This window comes from Acinonyx jubatus, chromosome B3 (genome assembly GCF_027475565.1).
Source record: "Acinonyx jubatus isolate Ajub_Pintada_27869175 chromosome B3, VMU_Ajub_asm_v1.0, whole genome shotgun sequence".
Taxonomy (NCBI): Eukaryota; Metazoa; Chordata; class Mammalia; order Carnivora; family Felidae; genus Acinonyx; species Acinonyx jubatus.
In genome coordinates this window covers 59,659,953-59,686,701 of record NC_069386.1, presented here as the reverse complement: position 1 = coordinate 59,686,701, position 26,749 = coordinate 59,659,953, and the positions used below count along the sequence as shown (strand labels likewise).

At 43.9% G+C, this 26,749-nt stretch overlaps 1 protein-coding gene across 1 annotated transcript in view; it reads left to right on the top strand.

Annotated features, from left to right (window-relative positions):
* CAPN3 (calpain 3) overlaps positions 1–26,749 on the top strand; it is a 49,745-nt gene that overhangs the window by 10,657 nt on the left and 12,339 nt on the right. Inside the window, exons 2-10 of the mRNA XM_015064887.3 lie at positions 13,984–14,053; positions 15,687–15,805; positions 17,622–17,755; positions 18,475–18,643; positions 19,507–19,650; positions 21,710–21,793; positions 22,869–22,954; positions 25,541–25,618; positions 26,398–26,558. Of these exons, the coding sequence (XP_014920373.2) occupies positions 13,984–14,053; positions 15,687–15,805; positions 17,622–17,755; positions 18,475–18,643; positions 19,507–19,650; positions 21,710–21,793; positions 22,869–22,954; positions 25,541–25,618; positions 26,398–26,558 (1,045 nt within the window). The remainder of the gene's footprint in view (positions 1–13,983; positions 14,054–15,686; positions 15,806–17,621; positions 17,756–18,474; positions 18,644–19,506; positions 19,651–21,709; positions 21,794–22,868; positions 22,955–25,540; positions 25,619–26,397; positions 26,559–26,749) is intronic.

Here is a 26,749-nt window from a genome sequence, read left to right as displayed (position 1 = left end):
ATCTGTGAAAAGAATATGAAAATTCTTACTTTCACAGAGTTTTAAGGATTAAATGAGATATTGTAAATGACATGCATTAGCATGATGAGTCAACAAATAATGATGATGGTAATTCAAAGGTAAAATGAGGTACCCAGCTGGGAGCCAGCCCTCTCTTTACTCGGCAGAGAATCACGATGGCACCATGCTGGAGTGGGGGTGGGGGAGCATAAATTCTGGGGAAAGTGACAATTCAATAAATAATTAGGACTGGCTCCTCTTATATTCCACAAGACAACAGCTCCTCCTGAGGGCCATGATGAAGACAAAGCTCTGGACATCATAGTGAAGAAGCTAAAATAGCTTAGCAATAAAATACTGAAAATGGGGGTAGAGGGGCAGAAATAGCCAAGAAACGTATGAAAAGATTCATTTCCCTGATTATGAATGAGACAGAGCATCTTTTCACATATTCATGTATTTCTTGATCATTTGTTATCTTGATGTCCGTGAAATACCTTGCCTTTGCTAATTTTTCAATTGAGTTGTCTTTTTCAACTTGAACTGTAGGCATTCTTTGGATACTGATTGTTTATTGGTTAGATATGCTATATATATCTTCTCCCATTTTGTAACTTGCCTTTTCACTCTCTTAAGGTGTTTTTTTTTATTTTAAAAATTCTTTTTTTTTTAATTTTTTAATGTTCATTTATTTTTGAGATAGAGAGACAGAGTGGGAGCAGGGGAGGGGCAGAAGGAGAGGGGGACACAGAATCTGAAGCAGGCTCCATCCAGGCTCTGAGCTATCAGCACAGAGCCCTACATGGGACTCAAACTCAGGAACTCAAGGTCATGACCTGCACCAAGATCAGAAGCTTAACCCACTGAGCCACTCAGGCACCCCTATTTTTAAAATTCTGAATTAAAAGTTCTAAATTAATTTTTAATTATTATTTTTCCTTTATGGTTAGCGCTTTTCATGTTCTGTTAAAGAAGTTTTTCCTAAACCAAAGTCATTCTTCTTTATTATCATTTTTTAAATGTTTATTTATTTTATTTAAGAAAGAGAGTGTTTGTGAATGTGAGAGTGGGGGAGGAGCAGAGAGAAAGAGAATCTCAAGCAGGCTCTGCTGCTGTTAGCACAGGGGTGGGGTTCAATCTCACGAATCATGAGATCATGACCTGAGACAAAATCAGGAGTTGGATGCTTAATTAACTGAGCCATCCAGGGCGCCCCTTTATTATCATTTAGAAACTTAATTTTTCTGCCTTTATATTTAGGTCTATAATCCATCCAGAGAAGATTTTTCCTATATAAGATAGGGATCAGATTTTGTTGTTTTTCCATATGGATAGTCAAAGCTCCCGGCAGAATTCATTGTTTTTAAAAATCCTTTCTCTGTTGTTATGTAATATCACTTTTTAAACAGATCAAATGTTTACCAATGTGTAGTTCTGTCTCTGCACTCTCTACCATGTTTCACTTGTGTTTATTGGTCTATCTTTGTGCCAACTCCACACCTTGTGCCAATAAATCTTGACATTCAGTAGAGCCAGTCCTTCTAACTTTTCTTCTTCAATATTGTTTTAACTGTATCTGGCTCCTTGCCTTTCCATTTAAATTTTAGAATCAGGATGTTGAGTTCCACAGAAAATCCTGTTAGGATTTTTTTGAGATTGCATTGAATCAACCTGGAATAATGCACATCTTGACAATACTGAGTCATCCTATCCATGGAGAAGCGATGTCTCTCCATTTAAATGGGTCTCCTTTAGTATCTTTCCATCAAGTTCTTTTATAATTTTCTCCATAAAGGTTTGAACATCCTTTGTTAGATTTCTTCCTAGGCATCTTTTGCTTTTGCTATTATTTTTATAAAGGGCATCTTTCTTAAAATTGTACTCAATTTCTCAGGCATAAACATGCATTTGACTTTCATATTATATATATTTCCTAAACTCTTAGTAATTCTAACAATTTGAAAACCCCAAGTTATTTATCTACAAATTCCATTTCCATACAGATAGTTAGGTCATTTGTAAATAATGACAGGGCTGCCCAGTACATTATACACAACTGTATTGAGCAAAAATTCCTGTTTTATTGCAGTGGCTAAACCTTCCAGCAAAAAGGAGGTAACAGAATCTGTCTGGCTCCCAATTTTATTTTTTAATTTTTTTAATTTTATTATTTTTTTTGAGAGAGGATGAGCAGGGAAGAGGTACAGAGAGAGGGAGTGAGAGAATCCCAAGCTGGCTCCATGCTGTTAGGGCAGAGCCTAACGACACAGGGCTCAAACTCACAAATTGTGAGATCATGACGTGAGCCGAAATCAAGAGTTGGACATAACTGATTGAGCCACCCAGGTGTCCCTGGGTCTTAATTTTAGAGGGAACTTAATCTTAGCTGCTTCACTGTTGAATAGACTTGCTATAGATTTCTATGTTCTGATGTCTTGGGTGTGTTTCTTATAAACTGCTTAGAAGGCTGTTGTTTTTTTAGTGCAATCTGAAAACCTTTGTCTTTTAACTGAAGGTTTTAGTCCATTTACATTGATTATGAACATCGATCTCTATTGGATTTATTACTGTCATCTTAACCATAACCTTTCCGTTGGTATTACTTTTTAAATGTTGCTTTTTTCGTCTTTACACCCTTTTAAAAACGTATTAAAAGTGTTTTCTCTTTTTTTCTTTCTATTAATTCAGATGTTATTGACTATTTCTGTTTTTTTTTCTGTGGTTACCCTAAATACTTAACATATGTTTCATCCTGACAAAGCCTGAAGTTGATCAATAGCTTTAGTTTCCTCAAAAACAATATGAATACCATAAGGCACTTTGACTCTAAATATTCTTCTCCCAACTAATCTGTCATTGTTGCTCAGAATTTTAGCTCTATATTGATTTTTCAACCTTAAAAAGTAAAAAATATACTTTTCTAAAACAGTCAATATTTTACACACGTTTACCAATTTCTTTGTTTACTGTTCTTTCTTGAGTCTTAGACTTTTCCTTCTGGAATAATTCTGCTTTTTCCTAAAGTATCTTGTTTAACAACTTCTTTGGTGAGAATCTATTTGTAGTAAGCATTCTCAACTTTTATTTGTATAAAATTAACTCTCATTCATGAAATCGTTTTCCTGGGTAATCAGTCCTAGGCTGATTCTCCTTACTATCTTCTGGCTTACATTCTTGCTGAAATCCGCAATCATTCTAATTGGTATCCCTTAATAGACCATCTGTCTTTTCTCTTTGTGTTTTAGATCACGCTGTCTCTGGTATTCTGCCATATTGCTATGTTGTGTTTGTTTCAACATGTATTTCTGCATCTTTCCTGCTTAGTATTCCTTGGGATTCCTGAATCTGAGGATTGGAGTCACTGATTAACTGTAAAAACTTTCTTAGAATATTAACTCTTTCCATATTTTCTATTATCTTCTTCTGGAACTCCAATTAGATATACACTGAACTTACCTTGCTCTAGCCCCCATATAGCTTAACCTTTTTTTCTTTCTTTTTTAAAAATTTCCCATCTCTTTGCTTCTCTGTGTGATATTCTAGGAGATTTCTTCTGACTTCCCTTCCAGTTCACTAATGCTCATTTCAACCTTAATTGGATTCTGGCTTTTTTTTTTTTTTTTTTTTTTTTAAAGCAGCTATAAAGGACATTTGGGGAACTGAAGAAATTAGCATGTGGAGGGGCACCTGGGTGGCTCAGTTGGTTCAATGTCTGACTTTGGCTCAGGTCATGATCTTGCGGTTCATGGGGTTGAGCCCTGCATCAGGCTCTGTGCTGGCAGCTCAGAGCCTGGAGCCTACTTCGGATTCTGTGTCTCCCTCTCTCTCTGCCTCTCTCTCTCTCTCTCTCTCTCTCAAAAATAAATAAACATTAAAAATTAAAAAAAAAAAGAAATTAGCATATGGTTTTAGATTTTAGATAATATTAGAGAATAATAGTTAATTTTCTTAGCGATAATGGCATTCAAGTCAGTAGGAAAGTGCTCTTGTACTTAGGAGATGCCTGCTGTAGCCTAAGTATACCTTTAAGTATTTAGGTGTGGAGTGTCATGACACTGTCAACATTTTTTCAAATGGTTCAGCAAAAAAAAATAGGGTCCATATATACGTATATAGATCAGTAAAACAAAGATGGCAAAATGTTAACAATTGTTGAATCTAGATGTAAGCTATATGGGTGTCCATTCTTTAAACTTTTCTGTAAGTTTGAAGTTTTTCATAATATAAAGTAGAAAACTATGAGAGTGGAAATTTACATATTTTAATAGCAGGGCTAAAATATAAAATCAAGGAAATCTAGGATGTAGAACACAAAAATAGGAAAATACAATAAAATTAGAGGAGGTTTAACATCGGATTTTTAGAAGTTTCACGAAAAGGAAGGAAGGAGGTAGGGGAAAGGAAGGGAGTAAGGAGGGAAGGAAGGAAGAAAGGAAGGAAGGAAATGATTGAAAGGGAGAGAAATGTCAAAGAAATAATGTAAGAATATTCCAAAACTGAGGACAAAAGTCTCTATATGGAAAGGAGTCACTGAGTGCTCAGCACGAAGAATTTAAAAAAAAAAAAAAAACAAAAAAACCCCCACCTCATACCAAGGCATATAAATTTGGCTTTTGGAATTGGGAGTGGGAGGAGTAGGAGGGAAGGGTAGAAAACCCTAAAATCTTTTAGAGGGAAAAGACAGGTCACATACAAAGGAATATTCATCAGAATTGTACCAGACTTCTCACAACTCCAGATGCTAGAAGCAATGAAATCATGCATTAAAAATTCTGAAAGGAAAATGCTCTTCAATCTAAAATACCTAGCCAAATTTTCAATCATGAGACAAGTAGAAAACGTAGTTAGATGGGCAAGGACTGAGGCCACTTACCTCCTGTGCACCCTTACCTAGGAAGCTGCAAGTTGTCGGCCAATCCAATCAAGGAGTAAACGAAAGAAGCTTTAAGATCCGGGAAGTGAATGGCACCAGAAGGGCCCAGTCCATCCCAGGCCACTGCTCCAGACCTGGAGGGCGGCCAGTCCGGTCTGTATGGGAGAACGAGGCTGCAGAGGAAGGCCCTGGTGGGAGAGCAATGGAACCACTAGGTTATCTGACGAGTTTAAGTATTTGGAAAACTACTGCTGAGGAAAAGCATTGATCAATACATAGAAAATCAGAAAATTATAAAGAATAAGAGGGAAAAAATTCATACAGAAAGGAAATGTAAAACAGCATAGCACTTAGCTAAGAAGCGAACAATAGTTACCTCATCATACTCAAGTAAATACTGACTTGTAATCTTACCAAAATTTATGACATTACTATTTTGGGAAGGTGGTGGGCAGAGCTTCATGTGAGAGGGTTAAATCTCATTGGCCAAAATAGGAACTCTGCTGATACCGCCTAAAAACAATAAATTAAAAAGTAATAATATACGATGTTTTTTAGAAATATAGAGGTAAATACCAAAAGAAATTGCTACAAGAATCCAAAGTGGCTGTCTCAGAGGAGAGGGATTTGCAGGGCAAGAGACTCCTATTCCTCTATGTATCTTTTGTACTGACTTTATTAAACTTTGTTCATGTATAAACAGAATAAAATATAATTATTTCACAAAAGACCCGACCTCAGAAATTATTTTGAGTGCCCTGTAATGCTAATGTCATGGTTTCAAACCCTGGGAGACGTAAGAATCTCCTGGGTGCTTCTTTAGAGTGAAGAGTCCCAGACCCCTACCAAGAATATTTACATCCTTAAGTCTAAGGTGAATCCTGGGAATCTGCATTTTAAACCGGCATCCCAGGCAATTCTGATGCAGGTAGTCCAAAGCCCACACTTGGAAAAGCCCACAGTAGATGCAGGCTGGCAGGAGCCAGTGACTGGGTGGGGACAGCGCCCTGCTAGTGGGCAGCCTGCCAGGCCCGAGTGTCCACCTGCTATCAGCTCCCAGCTCTCACACTGAGTTGCCCACTGAAGCATGGGGAGGCTTTGAAAAAGCGGGGCTTCCTTGTGAATATAATTCTGACAAACACATTTCTCCTTCCTTCCCCACCCACATTCTCTGCCTCAAAGATTCTGAAGTTGTAACCGTGGATGTCTGTTTGTTACCATGGGGCCTACTCTACCAGGGCCAAGTTACCTACCCTTCCTAAATGGCCCTAAATGGCCCTAAATGGCCAGTCAAGGTCTTTGGGGGGATGGGGCAGGGACATCAGGAGAATGAAGGCTTCATTAACCTCAGACAATGGCTTGGAGCAGATTCCTTCTATGCATTCAGCAGCCTGTATAGGATTAGTGTATACAGCATGTTTCGAAGGCCCCATGCTATATCCCATTGGCCACCAGTGTCAAAGGCATGAATGCCTTTTGCTGAGGCAGGGTAAGCCTCTCAGTAACTATATTTTTTCCCTTTAAAGAAGGAATCCCAGCAAGGCTGATGGAAGTACCCTAAAGGTCTACAAGCCATTGAGGCCTGTCCTGGGCTGTTCTGGCTCTCTCGCTCCCCTTGCTGGCTCCCGGACTGGCATGGTGTTGCCCCTTGACCGTGGGCTCAGGGGCCTCCAGCCAAAGCTGCTGACTCTGACCACGGCCTTTCTCTGGACTGTGTTCATTTGCATCGCGCTGCTGAGGGTGGAGGAGCTATATAGGCTCCGGCCCATTCATGGGAGGATTAGGCCTGGACTGAGGGCGCAGTGGGAGAGAGGCCGCAGTGAAGGTCCAGTTCCACTCCCTGAGCGGTCACCATGCCCTACCTGCTGCCAGGATTTTTCTGTGACCGCGTGATCCGGGAGAGGGACAGGAGAAATGGAGAGGGCACCGTCTCACAGCCCCTCAAGTATGAGGGGCAGGATTTTGTTGTTCTCAGACGACGGTGCCTTGCTCAGAAGTGCCTCTTTGAAGACCGTGTGTTCCCAGCAGGTGTTCAGGCCCTGGGCTCCCATGAGCTGAGCCAGAAAACCAAGATGAAGGCCATCACGTGGAAAAGGCCAAAGGTAGGGATGGGAGGGACAGGGCTTCAGGAGACAGCTCTTGGGGACAGGAGGTCAAGTGGTCCAGGGCCAGAGGCATGGATCCACGATCTGAGCAAGTGGCTTATCAAGGTTCTCTTCCCCATGTGCCCCCAGAACACCTTTCTGGTTCCTCTTGAAATGGTAGGTGTTATTTTCTATTCCTGAACTAGAGATTGTTATAACCCTTTTAGAGGTCCTGAGCCTGTAAATATTTTTAAGAGAGCTAATGTGCTGGCTTTATTCAGAGTTAAACAGTAAGGCATAATTGATTATCAAGGCTTCTTGAGAGCAGGTATTCTGGGGATGGGAAAGTGGAGTGGCTGAGAGCACTGCGGCTCACAGTTTCAAGGAGAGTTCCATGAAAAGTGGTGAACAGTTAAGAAACAGGAGGCTGTGGGAAGCTAGAGATGCCTTCTGAACCTTTCGCCTAAGGCTGGCTCATCAGGGACATGCCACTTCTGTTTAAACAGAAAGGTCTGTGCTGACCAGCCAGACTTCTTACAATGCAATGTGGTGCGTCCACATTTAGGACTATGTATTTTCTCAGAGAACGGACTCCTTCATCACTATGTGATACAACTCTTTATGTCTAATATTCTTTGTTACGAAGTCTGCTTTGTCTGAAATTAACACAATGACTCCACCTTGCTTTTGATTAACATTAGCATGGTGCATCCTTCTCTAGTTTCTTGTAGACAACATATAGTTGGGTCTCTTTTTTTATCCATGCTCACAATCTCTATCTTTTAATTGGTGTATTTAGACCATTCTCATTTAGGTGATTATGAAATAGCTGGATTCCTATCCACCATGTTTGTAACTGTTTTCTAATCTGTGAGAACTGTTCTTTGTTTCTCCCCTCCCCTTTTCTGCCTTTTCCAGTAATTTAATATTCTGTATGAGACATTTTTATGTTCTCTCTTAAGTGTATCAATTGCATTTTTTAATGTTAATGGTCATGCTACAGTTTCCAATATACACTTCCAACTAATCTAATTCTACCTTCAAATAACACTATGCTATTATATATGTAGTCTAACACCTTATAATAGAAAATGTCCAATTCCCCCCTTTCTTCCTTCCTTCATTTCATCTATCCACATGCTATAATTACTCAACACATTGTAATTATTAGTACTTTAAACAAAGTTATCTTTCAGTTAAGAATAAGAAAAATAAAAGTTTTATTCTACCTTCATTTATTCCTTCTCTGATGCTCTTCCTTTCTTTACATAGGTCAAGGTTTCTGACCTATATCATTTTCCTTCTCCCTGAAGCACTTCTTATAACACTTCTTGCAGGGCAAGTCTATCGGCAATAAATTCTCTCTGGTTTTATTTCTCCCTCGGTTTTGAAAGATAATTTCTTGCATATAGAATTCTAGCTTGGTGGGATTTTCTTTAATCAATTTAAATATTTCTATCCAGTCTTTCTTGCTTGCATGGCTTCTGAAGTCTGCTATAATTATCTTCATTTCTCTATAGGAAATGGATTTGTCCCCTGTTGACTTCTTTCAAGATTTTTTTTTTTTTGTCTTTGGTTATCTGCAGTTTGACTATGACATGCCTAAGCGTAGTAGTTTTGTGTTGTTGTATTTTGCTAGTATTTATGCCAGTTCATGTTCTTTGAGCTTCCTGGATCTGTGATTTGATATCTGTCATTAATTTGAGAAAGTTCTTGGCCATTATTACTTCAAATGTTTCTTCTGCTCTGTTCTTTTCCTTTGATATTCCAATTATCCATAGGTATAACACATGTATAAGTTTTCCCATGGTTTTTGGATGTTTTGCTCTGGGTTTTTGTGGGTTTTTTGGTTTTGGGGTTTTTTTTTCATTGTTTGCTCTCTTTGCATTTCACTTTGGGAAGTTCCTATTGTCTTACCTCCGACCTCACTGATTTTTCCCTTGTCTATGTCCAGCTTGTGGATGAGCCCATCCGATACATGTTATCGTGTTTTTTCATTTACATCATTTCTTTTTTATTCTTTCTCAGACTTTCCACCTCCTTGCTTATATGACCCATCTTTTCTTGCTCATTATCTACTTTTTCTGTCATACTTCTTTACGTACTCATCATAGTTATTACTAATGATTCCTGCCTGGTAATTTCAATATCTGTGTCATATCAGAATCTAGTTCTGATGCTTGCTTTCTCTGTTCAGACTGTTTTTGCTTGCCTTTTGGCACCCTTTATAATTTTTTGCTGAAAGCCAGACATGTTGTTTTGGGCAATAAGAACTGAGATAAATAAGTTTTGGTGATAAGATTTATGTTAAGCTGACCAGGAGTTGTGCTGTGATTAATGCTTCCTATAGCTGCAGGTGTCAGAGACTTCAAATTCCTCTAGTATTTTTGTTTTACCCCCATATTGCCCTCCTCTTGCCTTCAGGTTTCCTAAGCACTCCTCCTCAGTGTTTGCACCTTGAAGATCTTTAGCTGTAAGTCGCTGTTATTATACTGAAGCCCTGTTGATGCACTGTTAAGGTGGAGAAGGGAAATGTTCATTAATGAAATGACTAAATCTCCATCTTTTAATGGGCCTAGGTCTCTGGGCTCTGGCCTTCATACACATTTCCCCATTGGCATAGCATTTTTCCCTTCTTAGGTGAGAAAGGAAGGGGAGTTTCCCAGAGGGGGCTGTATGGGGAGCAATGCCCTTCCCCCAACTTAGGTAAAACTCCGGAAAAGGCTTTGTAGATCTTTCTTAGATCTTCACCACGAGAACTTGGTGGGATTTTCAGAGGTAAAAACCATGAACGTATATAAGAAGGGGGGAAGATTGTCCCAAGACTGTGGCCTCCAGAAATTTCTCACACTCATGCTAGTCCACACTCAGCTTCTGGAAATTCATCAAAATTACCAGTTGCTTGTTCCCACCACTTTATGGCTCCAGCAGTTTCCACTCTGGGCAAGCTGTAACTTGGCTGTAACTTTCTCATTTCACTTGTGCCCATATTTGAGGGTAGTGGTGAGCTGCCCTGCGACTTCAGTTCTCTGATGGGTCCCAGCAAAGTCAGTGATTTTCAGTTTGCTCAGCTTTTTCTTGTGGTAAGGACAAGAGTGAGGACTTCCAGGATCTTTACATGTTGGAACTGAACCAGAAATCCTCCATATGGATCTATTTTAGCACCACCTTTTAAGTGTATGTTTTGGTGTATTTTGTAATACACGGTATAGGTGAGGACAATCAATATACACATAGGTAATCTACAACCAATAAGATTACTTACATAGGGTTGCACATTCGAAATATTTTACTGATGGAGGTATACAATAAAAGTTTCAAATTGCTGTGTGAACCATGGTACCCAAAAACTGAGGAAATGGTCATGTGTTGCTCATTGCTGGGACTCCATCATTGACAGATCCAGTCCCCAAGCTAAATTATAGCCAAAGGAATAGCTAGCAATCTTAGGTCCCCAAGCTAAAGCGACAGAGCTGGGACCATTTACCCTTTGTACATATCAACCAACATAAACAGGTCTCAGACCCTCTAAGGGCTATTGACACAGTGTTTATAAGTAAGGAAAGAAGAAGTAGGTGGTAGAGAGGGGGTATCTAGGCAAATCAGAGCTTTTTTTTATGAATCAGCCTTCAATAAGCTTGGTAACAGATCCTCACCAAAGAGATATCTCTTATGAAGACAAGTAATTAAGTGTCTCTAGGCTGTGCTTTTTGTGGAAGGCAGGCAGGGATGATTTCTCATTTTTATTGTACCCTCAATTCCCCCAGTTCTGTACGTACTTGGGGGTTCAATTAATGCTTGGTGAATTTAGCTGAGGTGGTGTTGAAGGTAGATGTGGTGTATTGGGGAATCTACTATTGCAAAAAATGTAACTCCGCCCAAATACCTAGGCCTCCTAATAGATGTAAGAGAGACCAAGGTAGTTACTGCTGCCTTTCCAAGTAGTCAGCCCTGGAATTGGTGGGCAGTGGGAGGATCAATTTATAGTCCCAAGGAGAAGAAGCTACACCTGTAACAGCTAAAAAACGTAGCTAAACGTCGAGTATTTGAGTCACTATATAATACATTCCGTCTAACAGGGGCAGAAAATATAGTAGTAGTCAAAGGTCTCAGCCGGCAAGTAACAGAGGCCCAACTCAAACTAGCTTAAACCAAAAAAAAGCTCGTATAATTCAAGTGTTCAAGAGTGATGTTGGATTTAGACACACCTGAATCCAGGCTCAGACCATGCCATCAAGACACAGTCCCTCATGGTATCTATCTATAGATGTATCTGTTTTCTGCTTATCTGTCGCCATCTTCCTCCTCTGCCCCCCATCTGCATCTGTTTCCTGAGTCAGCTTTATTCTCAAGCAGACTAACTTTGCAATGGGGCAGAGATGCCCCAGACAACTTCAGGCTAACATTCTACCAGCTTTAGCAGCTCTAGCAGAAGAATGTACAGTTGACCCTTGAACAACACCAGTTTCAACTGCACAGGTCCACCTACACACGGATTTTTTTTTTTTTTTTTTTGGTAAATCTAGTACAGCACTGTAAATGTATTTCTTCTCCCTTGTGATTTTCTTTTTATATATATATATAATTTTTAAGTTTATTTATTTATTATTGAGATAGAGAGAGAGAGCACAAGCTGGGGAGGGTCAGAGAGGGAGACACAGACTCTGAAGCAGGCTCTAGGCTCTCAGCTGTCAGCATAGAGCCCGATGAAGGGCTTGAACCCACAGACCATGAGCTCATGACCCGAGCCAAAGTCAGACACTTAACTGACTGAGCCACCCAGGTGCCCCTTCCTTATGATTTTCTTAATATTTTCTTCTTTCTGGGGTGCCTGGATGGTTCAGTTGGTTGAGTGTCTGAGTTTTGATTTTAGCTCAGGTCATGATCCCAGGGTTGTGGAATCAAGCCCTGTGTCAGGCTCCACACTCAGTGAGTGTGGAGCCTGCTTAAAGATTATCTCTTTCTCCCTCTGCTCCTCTCCCCGCGGCGCACACTCTCTCTCTAAAAAAAGAACAATATTTTCTTCTTTCTAGCTTACCTTATTGTAAGAATACAATGTATAATACATATAACATACAAAGTAAGTGTTAATCAATAATGGGGAAACCAAAAAACATGTCCACTATGCCTTACTTCGCTTCATTTTAAGAAGGTATATTGCTATTGCTTCTAGTTTGGGAGAGTTGTTTTGGGGAGACGGGACTGTTTGTTTTTAGTGCAGAGAGATGGGGAATACTTTCTTAGACAAAAAACAAATCCTGAGTCACGTTTACATACCCAGTTCAACTCTAACATTGCACGGCTGTTACTTAAGTTGTTCAACTTTATAACTTTACATATTTTCTTTTATGCTAAAAAAATCTTGGTTCCTACAGACATTAATAGAAGCTCTTATTTATCATACAACATATATGACAAAGTTTTGAAATATTATTATTTCTTATGGTTCATATTTCTTTATGGTTTGGGTTTTTGACCTTAGGATATATCCCAAAAGGGATAAAGAGTCAAAATGTTATATTTTAAGTCACTTGAAAGAATTCTTTTTATGTGTGAGGTCATGCCACCGACTTGATTTGCAGTTCGGTTCCTTTGCTTCCATTCTCTTTCAGCTTTTACAGACTGTTTTCTTTGGATATAATGTTTGTCTTATTTTTGAGAAAGAGAGAGAGCACACACACATGCATGTGAGTAGGGGAGGGGCAGAGAGAGAGAGAATCCCACGCAGGTTCCACGTCCAGCATGTAGCCTGACACGGGGCTCCATTTCATGACTATGAGATCATGACCTGGGCTGAAATCAAGAGTTAGATGCTTAGCTTAACCGAATGAGCCACCCAGGCGCCCCTACAGACTGCTTTTTACAATTGTCTTTCCTTTAATTTTGGCTTTTAATTATGTAAATATTTACTTGGTTCCTAAGTCAGAACTATTTTCAGTTATATTCAGAGTTTTACTTCCATCCTTATTCCCACCATCTTATTCTCTTATAGGTAACCTTTGTAAGAATTACGGTTTGGGGTTTATCTTTCCATTGCATTAAGAGTTTCAGACGGGAGGTGCATGTGGTGTGGTCTAAGCAAGACATTCCATCTAGTAGGAGGGAGAGATTCCCCATGTACAGGGAGCTTCAACTCACTTTGGTGTATGGAGTTGTCGTGATGGGGGCAATAATGGGGAGAGACACGCATGCACACACACAGGAAGAGACGGGGGGGAGAGTGGGGTTTTGTCACAGGGATAGCAAGACTTCTTAAGCCTCTGAAGAATGGTGTTAAAACCAAAAAACAAAGAATCTACAATTATTTCAAAATGTTCGAAGTTAAAAAACAAAGCACCAGACATGGGAAGAAAAAACAAGAGTGCCCTCTGTTGGCCTCTGTTGGGCTGCACATCATCTGTAGTACCTGAATTTGAACACTAATGGGGCCCATGATGCCTTATGGGGTTAGCTTGAGCAAAGCAATGAACCGTCAGCTGACCAGGACACCTACAAGGCCCACACTAAATTTACTTTCTGCTCTCCCCAGCTCTCATGTCCTTAGGACCCTGGGATATATGGTGACTAAATATCCCTGTTACCACATCTTGGGAATAAATATTTTTCCTCCTGCACCTATTTTCCTGGCATAGGAAAAAAAAAAAAAAAAAAGATCCACGCTTTCCATTGTCCCTTGCCAAAGCTGTGACAGTAATGATACTGTCCTAACTCCTAAGGTACATCTTTACTCACGCAGTATGTCAGTGTGTGGGACCAATGTAGAACAATGGGAAAAGGAGGCATGCTTCTGGCTTCCACCACTTGCTAGCTGTGTGTCCTTGGGCAAGTTTCTTAACCTCTCTGAGCCCTGGTTTCCTTATCTGAAAAATAAGAATGATACTATCCAACTCACAGGCTGTTTGGAGAGGCTTAAATGAGTGGCGTATATAATGCCCCCGATATAGGATGTTAGTACTACATAATGGGCCACTACAAACAATTGCTACTACCACTGTTATTATTTCCTTTTTTTTTTTTTTCCAACAGGAAATTTGTGAGAATCCTCGATTTATCATTGGTGGAGCCAACAGAACTGACATCTGTCAAGGAGATCTAGGTAGGAAAGTACCCTCAGGTCATATCCAGCCAAACAATCAAGGGGTGATTAAAAGGTGATTAACATCTGGTTTTGCTCTTAAAGAATTTTGGGGAGGAGGTTTTTATAACACTACTTTGTGCCCATTTATCTATGTGCTGGTGATGGTTTCATTTAATTTCTGTCCCCGCCCCCCCAAAATCTCATGAGTTCACAGGGGATATGCCTCAGTCCACAGCATCCTCCTGACAGTCTGAAGGACATTTGCACACCCCACTCAGGAGGATAAAAGCCCTGCTTTTAACTGCACCCATTTCCTTAAAAGAGAGCTCTGAAACTGTCTGAATACCAAGCATGTCCCTTGAATATATATTGAATCCATATGCACACAAAAAGTGCACTTGTAACTCAAACTCTTGTTTAAAATGCCCCAGCCAGAGTAGCTCCATATTAATGGAGTCTTTCAACAAGGATGACATTTGCCATATTGACGAGCACCCAGCGTTCTGTCCGGGTGGTCACCTTGGCTCTTCTACCAGACCTTCCTCTCTCAGGAAGTACTATCTTTGGCGTGGACTGCAGGAAAGCTCTACACTTGATCTTAGCCAAAAGGCCAAGAAGCAACTGGACTGCAGGAAACTCTATGAAGCATAGGTGGAAAGAACATCAACAGACGTAATTTAAAATTTGAGGGAAAGGTGCACTCGAGACCAAATGAAAGGAATTTGGCCCCAGAAAGAGAGGCTGAGGAGGTTTTCAATATCGGGGTTCCTGCACCCGGGAGAAAGATGTCTGCAGAGCCCTGGGAGAGCTAATAACCTGGACTTCCTAACACTGTTTCAAAGGAGAGGCTTGCTTCTTCAGGGGTGGGGTGGGGAGGATGGCTACTGGGAGCTCTCAGTCTCCCCTCTACAGTCTCAAAGATGCCGTCACATCCACACAGGAAATCAAAGGCCTTGCACAACTCAACCCATCTGCTTAGAAGGAAATTCTATGACTGTCAGTGTGCCAGGCATGCCCCTTGGGCATTCTATTTCTCTTTCTCTCTCTCTCTCTCATACACACACACACACACACACACACACACACACACACACACACACACAGCAAAATCACTAAATATAGCATTCTGCCAGAAAGGAAGTTCAGAGAATAAGAAAATATCCCCATCTCATTCCATGGCCAGCAATGTCTCAGCACCCTCAAAAAGTGGCTGCAGAGAAGCTGCTTTACTGGCTTTCCTTCCAGTACAAGAGGGCTTGGCCGATGGCTCTCAGATGCTCAGTCTCCACTGAGGTATGCACTCACATTCCAAAGTCCAGGAAGTACAGATTTCATCCAGGTGTTAGGAAGAATGACACATTTGACCTACTGCTCTGTGTTCATTGAGGTCCAAAAAGGAAGTGAGCTTATATTACGGAAGGAGCCATTGCCTATACCCTTCTGGAAAACCAGTCAGAAGAGAGTAAGTCACCCTGATCGAATTGTCGAGGGACTGCCATCAAACTCCTCTGGGTCGACCTCTCTGAGGTCAGATCTGGAAGTAGGACAGCGAACACTAAGTGAACTTGTTCTTCAGAGAAGCAGAACAATCAGCTGGGATTGGGTCTTTTTCTTCCCCGGAGGTGACCTATGCCATGTACTTTCCCCGCAGGGGACTGCTGGTTTCTCGCAGCCATTGCTTGCCTGACCCTGAACGAGCGCCTGCTTTTCCGAGTCATACCCCATGATCAGAGTTTCACTGAAAACTATGCGGGCATCTTCCACTTCCAGGTGAGGTCATTGGAGTGTGGTTAAGAGGGCCAGCTGCTTTTCGGAAACCCACCTTTTCAGGAACACTTACCTCAAACACCACAAGCGTGTGGAGGTTTTCCCATCACCACAATGTGTTTGGAATGTACCACTTACATATGTTATTATTTGTTTTCTATAATATCAAAATTGATTTTTGAGAATTCTTATAGATCATTCATATGATTAAACTTTTATTAAATGTTTTCACAATTGTGTTTAAAAAAGAAAAAACAGTAAAGGAAGAGGGCCAGCTGCTGTCCACCCACCGCTGGTCTTCTGGCCTTGACTTTCCAGCGGCTTCAGGAAAGATTCCACCCACCCTCCCAGTCTTGGCTGTGGGCAGTGACCCCCCTAAGGCCTCAGGCCTGTGAGGACGCAGTTGTTTATCTCTGCCCCCTCAGCAGCCCCCCTCCCAAAACCCCATCTTCCGCCATGCTCCAGAAAGGCAGGAAGACATCCTGTTTGCTGGCCTGTGGATCTGTTTTTGCCTTTCCAGCTGGCTGCTGTGTTACCTGCAACCTTTCTCAAGTAGGTTCCTAAGATATTAGCATTGGTGGTTCATAGGGCCCTTTAGTTTGCAAAGGAAACCCCCTGAATGACTATGGCTCCTTTCCCTGTTTTGCTTTAAAGGCAGGTCTATACCAAGTCTATCACTCACCTTTTCCAGGCCTTGGAAGGACAATCTGGTCAATCTGGGGACCAGGCTTCTGGCTCAGCCCAGAAAGGAGTCTTTTGGTTCCAGAATCAACTAAACCATTGGAAATTTTCTAGATCCAAAATCTAGACGCAAAATCAGAGAGCCAGATCCTGGTGCTGGCCCAAAACTGAAGTGAGCTCCACACGTGGGGATCTAGCAGATGCTGGGATTCTGAGGCATCCATCTGTTTCCAGCCCTGAAAGCCGCCCCCCCGCCCCCGCCATGTCCTGGGACTGACCCAAATCATCAGTTGACGTACCTGCTGATTTGGTACCTCAGGACTGAAGGCTTGAGAGAAGGTCTTCTTTTCAGGTTCAGGTTCAGGTCCTGCTGCCCTCTGAACATGGGTAAGGCAGCCAGGCCCTCATTTTCGTTTCTTCCCTGTGCCATCAAGCTGCTAGTTTCCCTCTGATATTTAAAGGGTCTTCTACCTAAATAGGGCCACAAATATAAAGACCACATAGATTTTTTTCCCCTCTTTTCAATAAGGGAAAACAATGTCATTAGAGGGGAAATTAAACCACATTTGGCAGTCTTCAGTTAAAATTGGTTTGTTCAAAAAAGAACATTCAGAATTGAAATTATTCAACAATGTTCCTGTTATAGCCAGAGTATATTCTGGGACACTCTCCTTTTCCCTATCAGTCTTCTTCAGCAGCCATTTCTACCTTGTTTGTCATAAAGAGATCTATAAATCAATACGTCACCTTCACCTAGGCCAGCAGTTCTCAACGCTGCTGCATATTAGAATCAGCTAAAATACCTAAAATATGATGCATAGGCCCCACTCCAGACTTACTGAGCAGGAGAATGACAATCTCAAGCCCTCAGATATTCATGGGGGCCTACCATCCCTGAGGCTGGCCGGACTGTGTGCAAGAGAGAAAGCAAGATGTAGCCCACGTTCCTGCCCCCAAGGAACTCACGGTCCAGTTAGAGAAAGATACACACGCTCCAAACCCAAAAGAGTATGAACAAGGACCAAGTGCAGAGCTGAGGCAATGGGACCGCTTTGGGATCAAAGAGAGTCTGAGGAATGTGGAGGAGAGGCACGTGGTAACCTGACGATGTGACTCTGTCCTTGGTGCCTCTGTGCAGTTCTGGCGCTACGGAGACTGGGTGGATGTGGTCATTGATGACTGCCTGCCGACTTACAACAATCAACTGGTTTTCACCAAGTCTAACCACCGCAATGAATTCTGGAGTGCTCTGCTGGAGAAGGCTTATGCTAAGTAAGGCAACACTTGAGGATGTGAGGCAGGGCTAAAGGTGGTGGGCTGCAAAATCCAGCTGAAGTCTTGTCACAAGAGGCAGCATGCGTGCACATGTGCGCATGCATAACAGTTCAACTGGGTCCCTAAGTCTGAGGGGGTCGGGTCCAGGCAGCAACGGCTATAACTAAAAAACTGTATTCAAGGGAAGGATGAAGACATGTGTAGGAAATCTTTAGCTTTAGCCTCCCATAGTGAGCACTTTAATTCTGCCTTCGTGGTGATGTTGCAAGTCTTATATTTGAGCATTAGATCTTTGAAGCTCACATTCCCAGGGACTTGCTTGGCTCAACCTCATGATCACGCGGGATATTAATAAAGCCATGTTATCTCTCAACTTGGAAGCTCCACCCCACCTATTTCTAAGGGCTCTATGGAGCCCTTCCTTGGGGTTCAGAGTATGGTGGAAAGAGAAGAGTCAGGAAGTGAGAATGGCTGGGTTCCCATCCCAGTGTTTCTGGTTCTCTGTGGCCTTGGGTAAGCCACTTAGCCTATAAGACTCAGTTGCTCGAATGTGAAGAAAGAGAATCATAGTAGCTACTCCATTAGTTTACAGAGTTGTTGGAGAATTAGATAAGAGAACATCACAGGACCCGAGAGTAAAATTCTGGTGGCCCAGGGCCTGGGTCATGTTTCCTGGAACGCTGTGACCTCAGATTGGTCTTCATTCTCTCTCCAAGGCTCCATGGTTCGTATGAGGCCCTGAAAGGTGGGAACACTACAGAGGCCATGGAGGACTTCACAGGAGGGGTGACAGAGTTTTTTGAGATCAAGGATGCTCCCAGAGACATGTACAAGATCATGAAGAAAGCCATCGAGAGAGGCTCCCTCATGGGCTGTTCCATTGATGTAAGCCTGGGGTGTGGTGTGCAGGGCAGGGAGCAGGCAACTATCGGGAAGCCATCCATGTGATGAAAAGCAATGTAGGGCTTTCCTCTGGGACAGGGTGGATGCTTTGTTTAAGGAAGCAGGAACTGGCTCTCAACTTTGAAAATTTCTAAAGGAAGAAGTGTTCCTAGGGATTTTCACTAAAGAGACTGGGCAAAGACACTCCAAGGCCTAGACTTTAGGTAGAAATAGGTCCAGAGGCGTGTGTCAGCCCCGGCCTCTGTGGCCAGTGCTGCTCAACCCCAGCATGCCCCCAATTAAGCTGGCTGCATATCTGGTTCTGGACCTGAGCCAGCCAGTTCCCTGAGACAGCCTCTCAGTCACTGAGCTGTGATCCTGTCTCTCACTTAGGACACGGGCCTTGTGTTGTGATCTGGGAGAAGGTCGGCCTGCAGGCGCACTCTCAGCACAACAGAGTAGTGTGATCTGACACTGGGGCTAAGGGTATGGAGACCCACAGAGTGGCCAGCCCTCCTGAGTTCCAGGAGACACACCTGCCCTGGGGGCTGCTCAGTGGATAATAGTCTTGGCTGGAGCTTTCCATCACTGAGGAAGGAACTGAAGCTGAATTCCTGAATTTCCTTCCTCTCCTAATACTCCAAATGGGTCCAAAAGCTTGGGAAGATCAGCTAGCATTAAACACCCCTGGATGAACATTTTCTTTCTGCATCACTTTTCTCCATCTTGTCTCCATTCACACTGTTTCTCTCTCCTCTTTTCCTTTGTCCCCTCCCTTCTTTCTGTCTCCTTCCCTATCACCCTCCTTTGTTTGATCTCTCCCTCCCTCTTCTGGACTGTCCCCGGCCCATCCCGTCGGGCCTCAGGATGGCACAAACATGACCTATGGAACCTCTCCTTCTGGGCTGAAAATGGGGGAGTTGATTGCACGGATGGTGAGGAATATGGATAACTCGCTGCTCAGGGACTCAGACCTCATCCCCAGGGACTCAGATGACAGACCAACCCGGGTGTGTACGCCTCCAATTGTCAGGAATGACCACCCCTCCCACCTGCATGACCCTGCATGAGGCCTGTTGGTGTTAGACTCCCCTCAGCAGCCAGTGCCTTACATGCAGACCTCCACATGGGCCTTCCAGGGGGCTGGGGTGGAATAACTTGCCTGCTCCAAGGCTCTTGGACAAGGTGGGGGAGACAGGATTTGGAGGAACTCTCTGTGGGAGTTCTTTCATACCCCGTGGTCCAGGCAGTTTCTCTGATAACAAATTAACAAGTAGAAATACAAGAGACTTTGTTCATTGTTAAATATTTCTTCTCTCCTAATTCAGGTATTCATTCAACGCAGATTTATTGAGCTCCTACCAGGTGCCAGACACTCTTGCAGTAAACAAACAAAAAAAATACATTCTGTTCACTAAAAGAGTCTCTCCCCTCATAGAGTTTATTTTCTAGTACTTTCAGAAGTAATGCATGCTCACTGAAAAATACTTATAGAAAAGCATGGAGGAAAACTTAACACATGTTTTCTCCCATCTAAAGGTTGCAACTCTGAGTATATAGTATATGTCCTTCTAGGATATTTCTTTGCGTACAGTTAATCTACATTTTTATTTTTAAAATGTTGTCACACTGTATGTACCTCTTTGCATTGTATCTTTTTTCAGTTAGCTTTATGTTCTTAATGTGCCAATATGAACTATATTGTTAATGTGTCTCCCAAAACATTCTTTAATGTTTATTTATTTTTGAGAGAGAGAGAGAGCACCCGAGCATGCGAGTGTGAGTGGGGGAGGGGCAGAGACACAGAGGGGAACAGAGAATCCAAAGCGGACTCTGCACTGACAGCAATGAACCCAATGCGGGGCTCAAACTCATGAACCGTGAGATCATGAGCTGGGCCGAAGTCAGTTGCTCATGCGACTGAGCCACCCAGGTGCCCCTCAAAACATTTTTTTAGTGGTTGCACAGTATGCCAACACACAGATAAGTTATAATTTATTTACCCAATACCCTATCATTGGAAAATTAGATTGTTTTCTCTTTCTTGTGTTGGCTATTATTTTTAAATGCTATCTTGAACATCCTAATAGATATATCTCTGTGTGTGTCGTGATAATTTCTTTGGGACAGAATGCCAGGGGAGGAATTGCTAGCTGTGCAAAAGTAATGCCAATAGAGTCATTTCAAGTGGTTTCCCAGGTCTAGACTTGAAAGATGCATGGATCTGCTTCCACATCCTTTCTATTCAGCATGGTCTGGGTCACGTAAGGACTAAGATGTGGAAGAGGCCAAGATGCCAAAAGCCCTGGCTCCACCTGCATCCCTGAAGTTGAAAAGGCTCACAAATTGCACAGCCTAGCATGGCTCCAGGAAGCTCTTCTTAAAGCTGTTATGTTACCAGGCAAAGGAGAGCCATAGAGATATGGTCTAGGGTTCAATGGGCATTGGAGATCCTATCCCTCTACTGAGCATCTTCTGGGGCTGAAACTTGGTAATTTCTACAAATCTGAGCTTCCCCTAGACCGGTAGGCCAAATCATGTCTGAATAGGACTCGACTCTGGCCTCCTCCAAATTCCTTCCCTGGGCACTGTGACTCTTGATTTCTTGAGTATTCTGTTCTTGATGGGTATGGAGGGGGGAATGGGATATACAGAGAGAAGGTTAGACCTATATGTTTCATCTAACCTCTTTTTTCAATTCCTTTCTCTTCCAGGAGTTGTCAAGTCTGGGTGGGCTCGAGGGAAGGGGCCTCCATTTGTCCCTGTTCCTCCTTTGAAAGACCCCAAGAGATCCAGAATGGAGGGCCAGGGATCTGCTTACCTACATCGACATTGTCCCAGCCTCATACTGTTCTCCGATGGTCAGAACAGACCTTTTCAGGGCAACCAGCTTGAGGGAGACCACTTGTCTGGGCTATGTCTTCTTGACTCTCTAAAAGAGCCAGGGAGGGCCTTCTCATGGCCAGGATGTCCACATTCAGAGCACAGAGGAGTCTGTGTCCTCGCAGAACCTGGAAAATGATCCAATGAGTGCAGGCCCTGATAGGCTGTCTGGTTTTTGCTCCACAGACAATTGTTCCGGTTCAGTATGAAACAAGAATGGCTTGCGGGCTAGTCAAGGGCCACGCCTACTCTGTCACTGGGCTGGAGGAGGTGAGGCTGATGGCGCGGGTGGCTGGGGAGCTATTTGGGTCAGCCTCCCCAAGTCAGGACTTAACTTACTGGGCCCCTTCACCTCGGCAGAGCTTGCCTCCTCTCAGGGGCACCACTCGCGGTCTGGGCCCAGCACCTGCATGCAGTTAGAGGGGACCATTGGGACTGGTAGACGTGGATCTTGCCACAAGGTGGTGCTCAGTTCATCTTTGCTTTTAGCGCTAAAAATGGCAATTTTCCCAACAGTTCCAGGGAACAAATAGAAATCACTTTGATTTTATGAAATTGATTTCATGGGCTCTCATGTCTCCTTTTCTTTGGGAGTTGAACAGATAGAATACTTTGCTCCCCCTGACACGTCGGGCTGAAGACAGGAAATTTGTCAGGACTATTGTGCACAGCTGGGCAGGCATGCTGTGCCCTGTTCACAGGGATGGGCAGAGACTGGAGGAAGGGGTGCCTTTTTCTTTTCTTTTCTTTCTTTCTTTCTTTTTTTTTTTTGAGAGACAGAGACAGCACAAGCAGGGGAGGGGCAGAGAGAGAGGGAGACACAGAATCCGAAATAGGCTCCACACTGAGCTGTCAGCACAGAGCCTGACTCAGGGCTCACATTCACAGACTGCAAGACCACCTGAGCCAAAGTTGGACACTTGACTGACTGAGCCACCCAGGTGCCCCAAAGGGCACCTTTTTCTAATCAGTCCATCTATGGTGGCCATTTCTGTATAGTTACTCAGCCAGCAGGGTGTTTTTTCTAATTCAAACAAAGACACCTAATGTGTTAGAGTGGCCCTACAGTATATGCCCTCCCTCCTCCCCCAAAGCTCATAATGGCTGGGAAAACCACTTCTTAGAATATGGTCAAGCCCTAACCTCTGCAGACTCAGTCTTAAGGTTCTGACCATTCACCTTGCCATTCTGCAAGAGTGCCTCTGATTAGTCTCCCCGACCAGGACCAGGCAGGACAGCCCCCTGTACAGGATTCTGTCCCCATTCCCTCCCCAGCCCTCAAGGCAAGACAGAAAACCCCCTTTCCAGAAAGGCCCATAGCAAGAGTTTTTTCTCTTTGCCCAAGACCCTGTTCAAGGGTGAGAAAGTGAAGCTGGTACGGCTGCGGAATCCCTGGGGCCAGGTGGAGTGGAACGGCTCCTGGAGTGACAGGTAGGTGAGGGGGACGGTCCATGAGAAGGGGACAAACAGCCTGGGGCAAGGCTGGGTTGCATATCAAGATATATGAGGATTACAAATGCGTGGTCTAACATTACCCTCCAGACCCATGATCCACAGAGGGGAAGTGGGTATGTGGGCTCTAGGGAAAGGCCCACAAAAGAGCCAGGAGAGCTGGGGATCCAGAGACCTCACTGATGGCCATTGACTGGAAAGTTTCTAAAAAGCACGGGCTAGGTCCAGGTAGAAGCAAAGTGTGAATGCAGGGGTCTGGACTAGACAAGGGAATTCCCTTCTCCGAGTCTCTGTGTCCTTATCTATAAAATGGGAACAATACTAACACTTACGTGGTGGGCTGGAGAGTGCCTAGCCAGTGCTAAGATTTCCTGTCCCTTGCTGTCCCCATGAAAAAGGTGCACAGTCCCCCTGAAAGATCTTACCACTTATCACTGAATGGAATGAACTGGATGCAGCGAAAGTACAAACACGGGGGACATATACAAAGAAACATTTACAAAGGCTTCATAGGCTGATGGCCAATTGCCTCACTGAGTGGAGAGAAGCCCCTTGAGTGCCTCTTTTATTCCCAAGAGGAGATAGCAGGACTCGGTAGCCATGTGTGCCTTCAGCCCCTGTGCTTACCTCCACCCAGGGCACCATCATTACTGGTTCATTCAGCTCTTCATTTGCTGAGTAAGTCTTATTGAGCACCTACTGAACAGCAGGCACAGGCCCAGACACTGAGGATATTCTGTGAATAGGCAGCCTCCCTGGATGACTGAGGGGCCGACTCTAGTCCTCTTACTGCCTCTTGCAGCCATTCTCTGGCATTCCTTCACTCATCAGGGACACAAATCCTTACTTCCTCTGTGCTGAGTGTGTGGCCAGCCCCATGCTACTAGCTGGGACCTAGAAACGAACAGACATAGGCCCTGCCCCTGCAGATTCCAGTGGGAAGGACAAAAAAAGCCCCACTGATGATTAAAATAAATGCTATCATAAAGGTCACAAAGAAGGAGCCCCTCACCTAGTTTGCATGGGACACGAAGAATAGAAAAATGTGGCCTGGTGAGAGTGGCATTTGACCTGTGCTCTCTGCTCTGGGAAGACCCTCAGCGCCCCAGCAGTTGTCCATTCTACTGGGCCAGGTCACCCACAGGGACCCTCACTGTGTCCTCCAGCCTCATTGTTTGGTGTCCATCCTTAACTCATGTCCTGCCAATGCCTCGACTGCAGGGACTGCTGACAAGTGGGGCCCATCTCTGGGTCACTCAAGACCACCCTCCCTGTATTGTGTCCTCCCCCCTTTTTTTAATATTTATTTATTTTTGAGAGAGAAAGAGAGGGAGGGGCATAGAGAGTGGGAGACAGAGAATCACAAGCAGGCTCCACACTGTCAGAGGAGAGCCCGATGTAGGGCTCGAACTCACAAACCCTGAGATCACGACCTGAGCCAAAATCAAGTCAGATGCTTCACCAGTTGAGCCAGTTGAGCCACCTGAGCCACCTAGAGGCCCTGCCAACACCCCCCCCCAACCCTCCCCAACCCATGTCCCTCCTTCTGCTCTCTCAGTAATCTCCATTTCCCCTCTAGCATTCCCTGACCCCAAGCACTTCCTCAATCTTTTACCTTTCCAAGGACAACCCAGTTTAGTTGTATTCTCCTCAACAAGCCTGAAACACAGATGTGTTTTTTCCTCCCTCTTGAGGAGAGATGTGGAAAAATCATCCTGCCTTTAGAAACATGAAGCCAGGCTATTTCCTGGGGTGACAGGAGAAAGGAAATGTTTACATACTTGGTGTTTTTCTCAGTAACTCAGTTACTTATTAGATGGCAGGCACTGGTCTAAAAGTTTTACATGTATTATTTCATTCATTGCTCATCACAGCCATATAAGTAGATCATAATACTCATTCTTCTTTTGCAATTGAGAAAACAGAAGCTGAGAGGTTAAGTGCCATACCCAAGGTTATGTAGCTAGGAATGGTATTATCAAATGGCATCCAGTTAATCTATTTCCAAAGGTCAACTCTTAACCTTTAAAGTGAGGAGGGATATGGGGCACCTGGGTGGGTCAGTCAGTTAAGCGGACGACTTCAGCTCAGGTCATGATCTCGAAGTCCCAGAGTTCAATTCCCGTGTTGGCCTCTTTGCTGACAGCTCACAGCCTGGAGCCTGCTTCAGATTCTGTACTTCTGTCTCTCTCTGTCCCTCCCCTGTTCTCTCTCTCTCTCTCTCTCTCTCAAAAACAAACAAACAAAAACAAAAAAACAAAAATGAAAAACATTAAAAAAATTTTAAAGTGTGAGGAGGAAAAAAAAAATTGTCCAGAGAAAGGTTAAGCCCTTACAAACCCATTTAAGGCCTTACTTACTCCTGAGGATAGTAGAAGGCCATTACTGGGTTTTACACTGAGGAAATCAGATCTGATTTCCATATCTGATGCTTCCTGCTTGCTGCAATTTGGAGATGGGCTACTCTTTCAACTTTTTCGTATTTCTCTTGATACCTCCTGTCCCATCCCACATCAGGCCTCTCCCGTTCTTCTTCCTTCCATAATTCCTCCATTTTCCCTCCAGTTGGAAGGACTGGAGCTTTGTGGACAAAGCTGAGAAGGCCCGTCTGCAGCACCAGGTCACTGAGGATGGAGAGTTCTGGTGAGTCCAGGACCCAAGAGGACCCTGAAGGGTAAGGGATCCAGTGGGGAGCTGAAATCTCAAACCTCAATCCCTGGAAAGATGCCATCACATTGTAGCCCTCAGGAGATCTGGGCCCTGTTCTCTTCCTCCAGCCCAAAGCCCAACAGGATGGGGTTCTGAGAGGAGCCAGCCAGTCACAGAAACAACTAGAGCCTGGGACCAGGCCAGCACAAGGTGGCTCTTGCTTCGCCTATATCCCTCCGACGTGCACATGGCCCCAGCCACTTGCTCCCTGTCTCTTGGGCCAAGGCAGCTCTGCTTTGCTCACCCAATGCCACCTTCATCCTCACTCGGCTCATTTCTACTCAGCCCTTGAGTCTCAGCTTAAAGGGAACTTTTCCGGATCCCTGTGTTTTGCCCAGAACTGGGATTAATTAGTGAGACTCATCATCCTTGAAATTGCTTGCTTAGTTGTCTGTCCTTCCTCAAACTGTCTTTCTTTCCGGTGAGCCCAGCACAGCACCGGGGCCCAGGGCAGAGGCACACGGTGCCATTGGGAGAACTGAATTGCTACCGAGCTCTCCCAGCGAGCACACAGGAGTTTGAGCTATTACTGGAAGAGACAGTAGTTTCGGGAGGAGACATGAGAACTGACAGTGTTTACCCTAACGAGGAAGGGCAGGGGCGTCCCTGGGGCCATGCCCAAGTTCCTGTGAACAGTGTGATCGTGCTGCTCTGGTCCCCGAGTCTTACCTCTCCCAGCCTCCCATATGGGTCTCTCTCTTCCAACCTCTCAGGATGTCATATGACGATTTCATCTACCATTTCACAAAGCTGGAGATCTGCAACCTCACGGCGGATGCCCTGGAGTCCGACAAGATGCAGACGTGGACGGTCTCCGTGAACGAGGGCCGCTGGGTGAGGGGCTGTTCTGCCGGAGGCTGCCGCAACTTCCCAGGTGGGAGAGGCTCGGGATGGGGGAGGGTCCAAGGGCAACAAGTTCCAGGTGGAATAATACCATTCACTGAGTCTGTATTAAGTTCCAGGTGTATCTTATCTTATTAAACCCTCCCCGTTTTACCAAGAAGGAAACCGCATGCTGAGGAGTGTGCGGTGGGGAGCTGGTAACAACTTTTAAGCAGGACACTG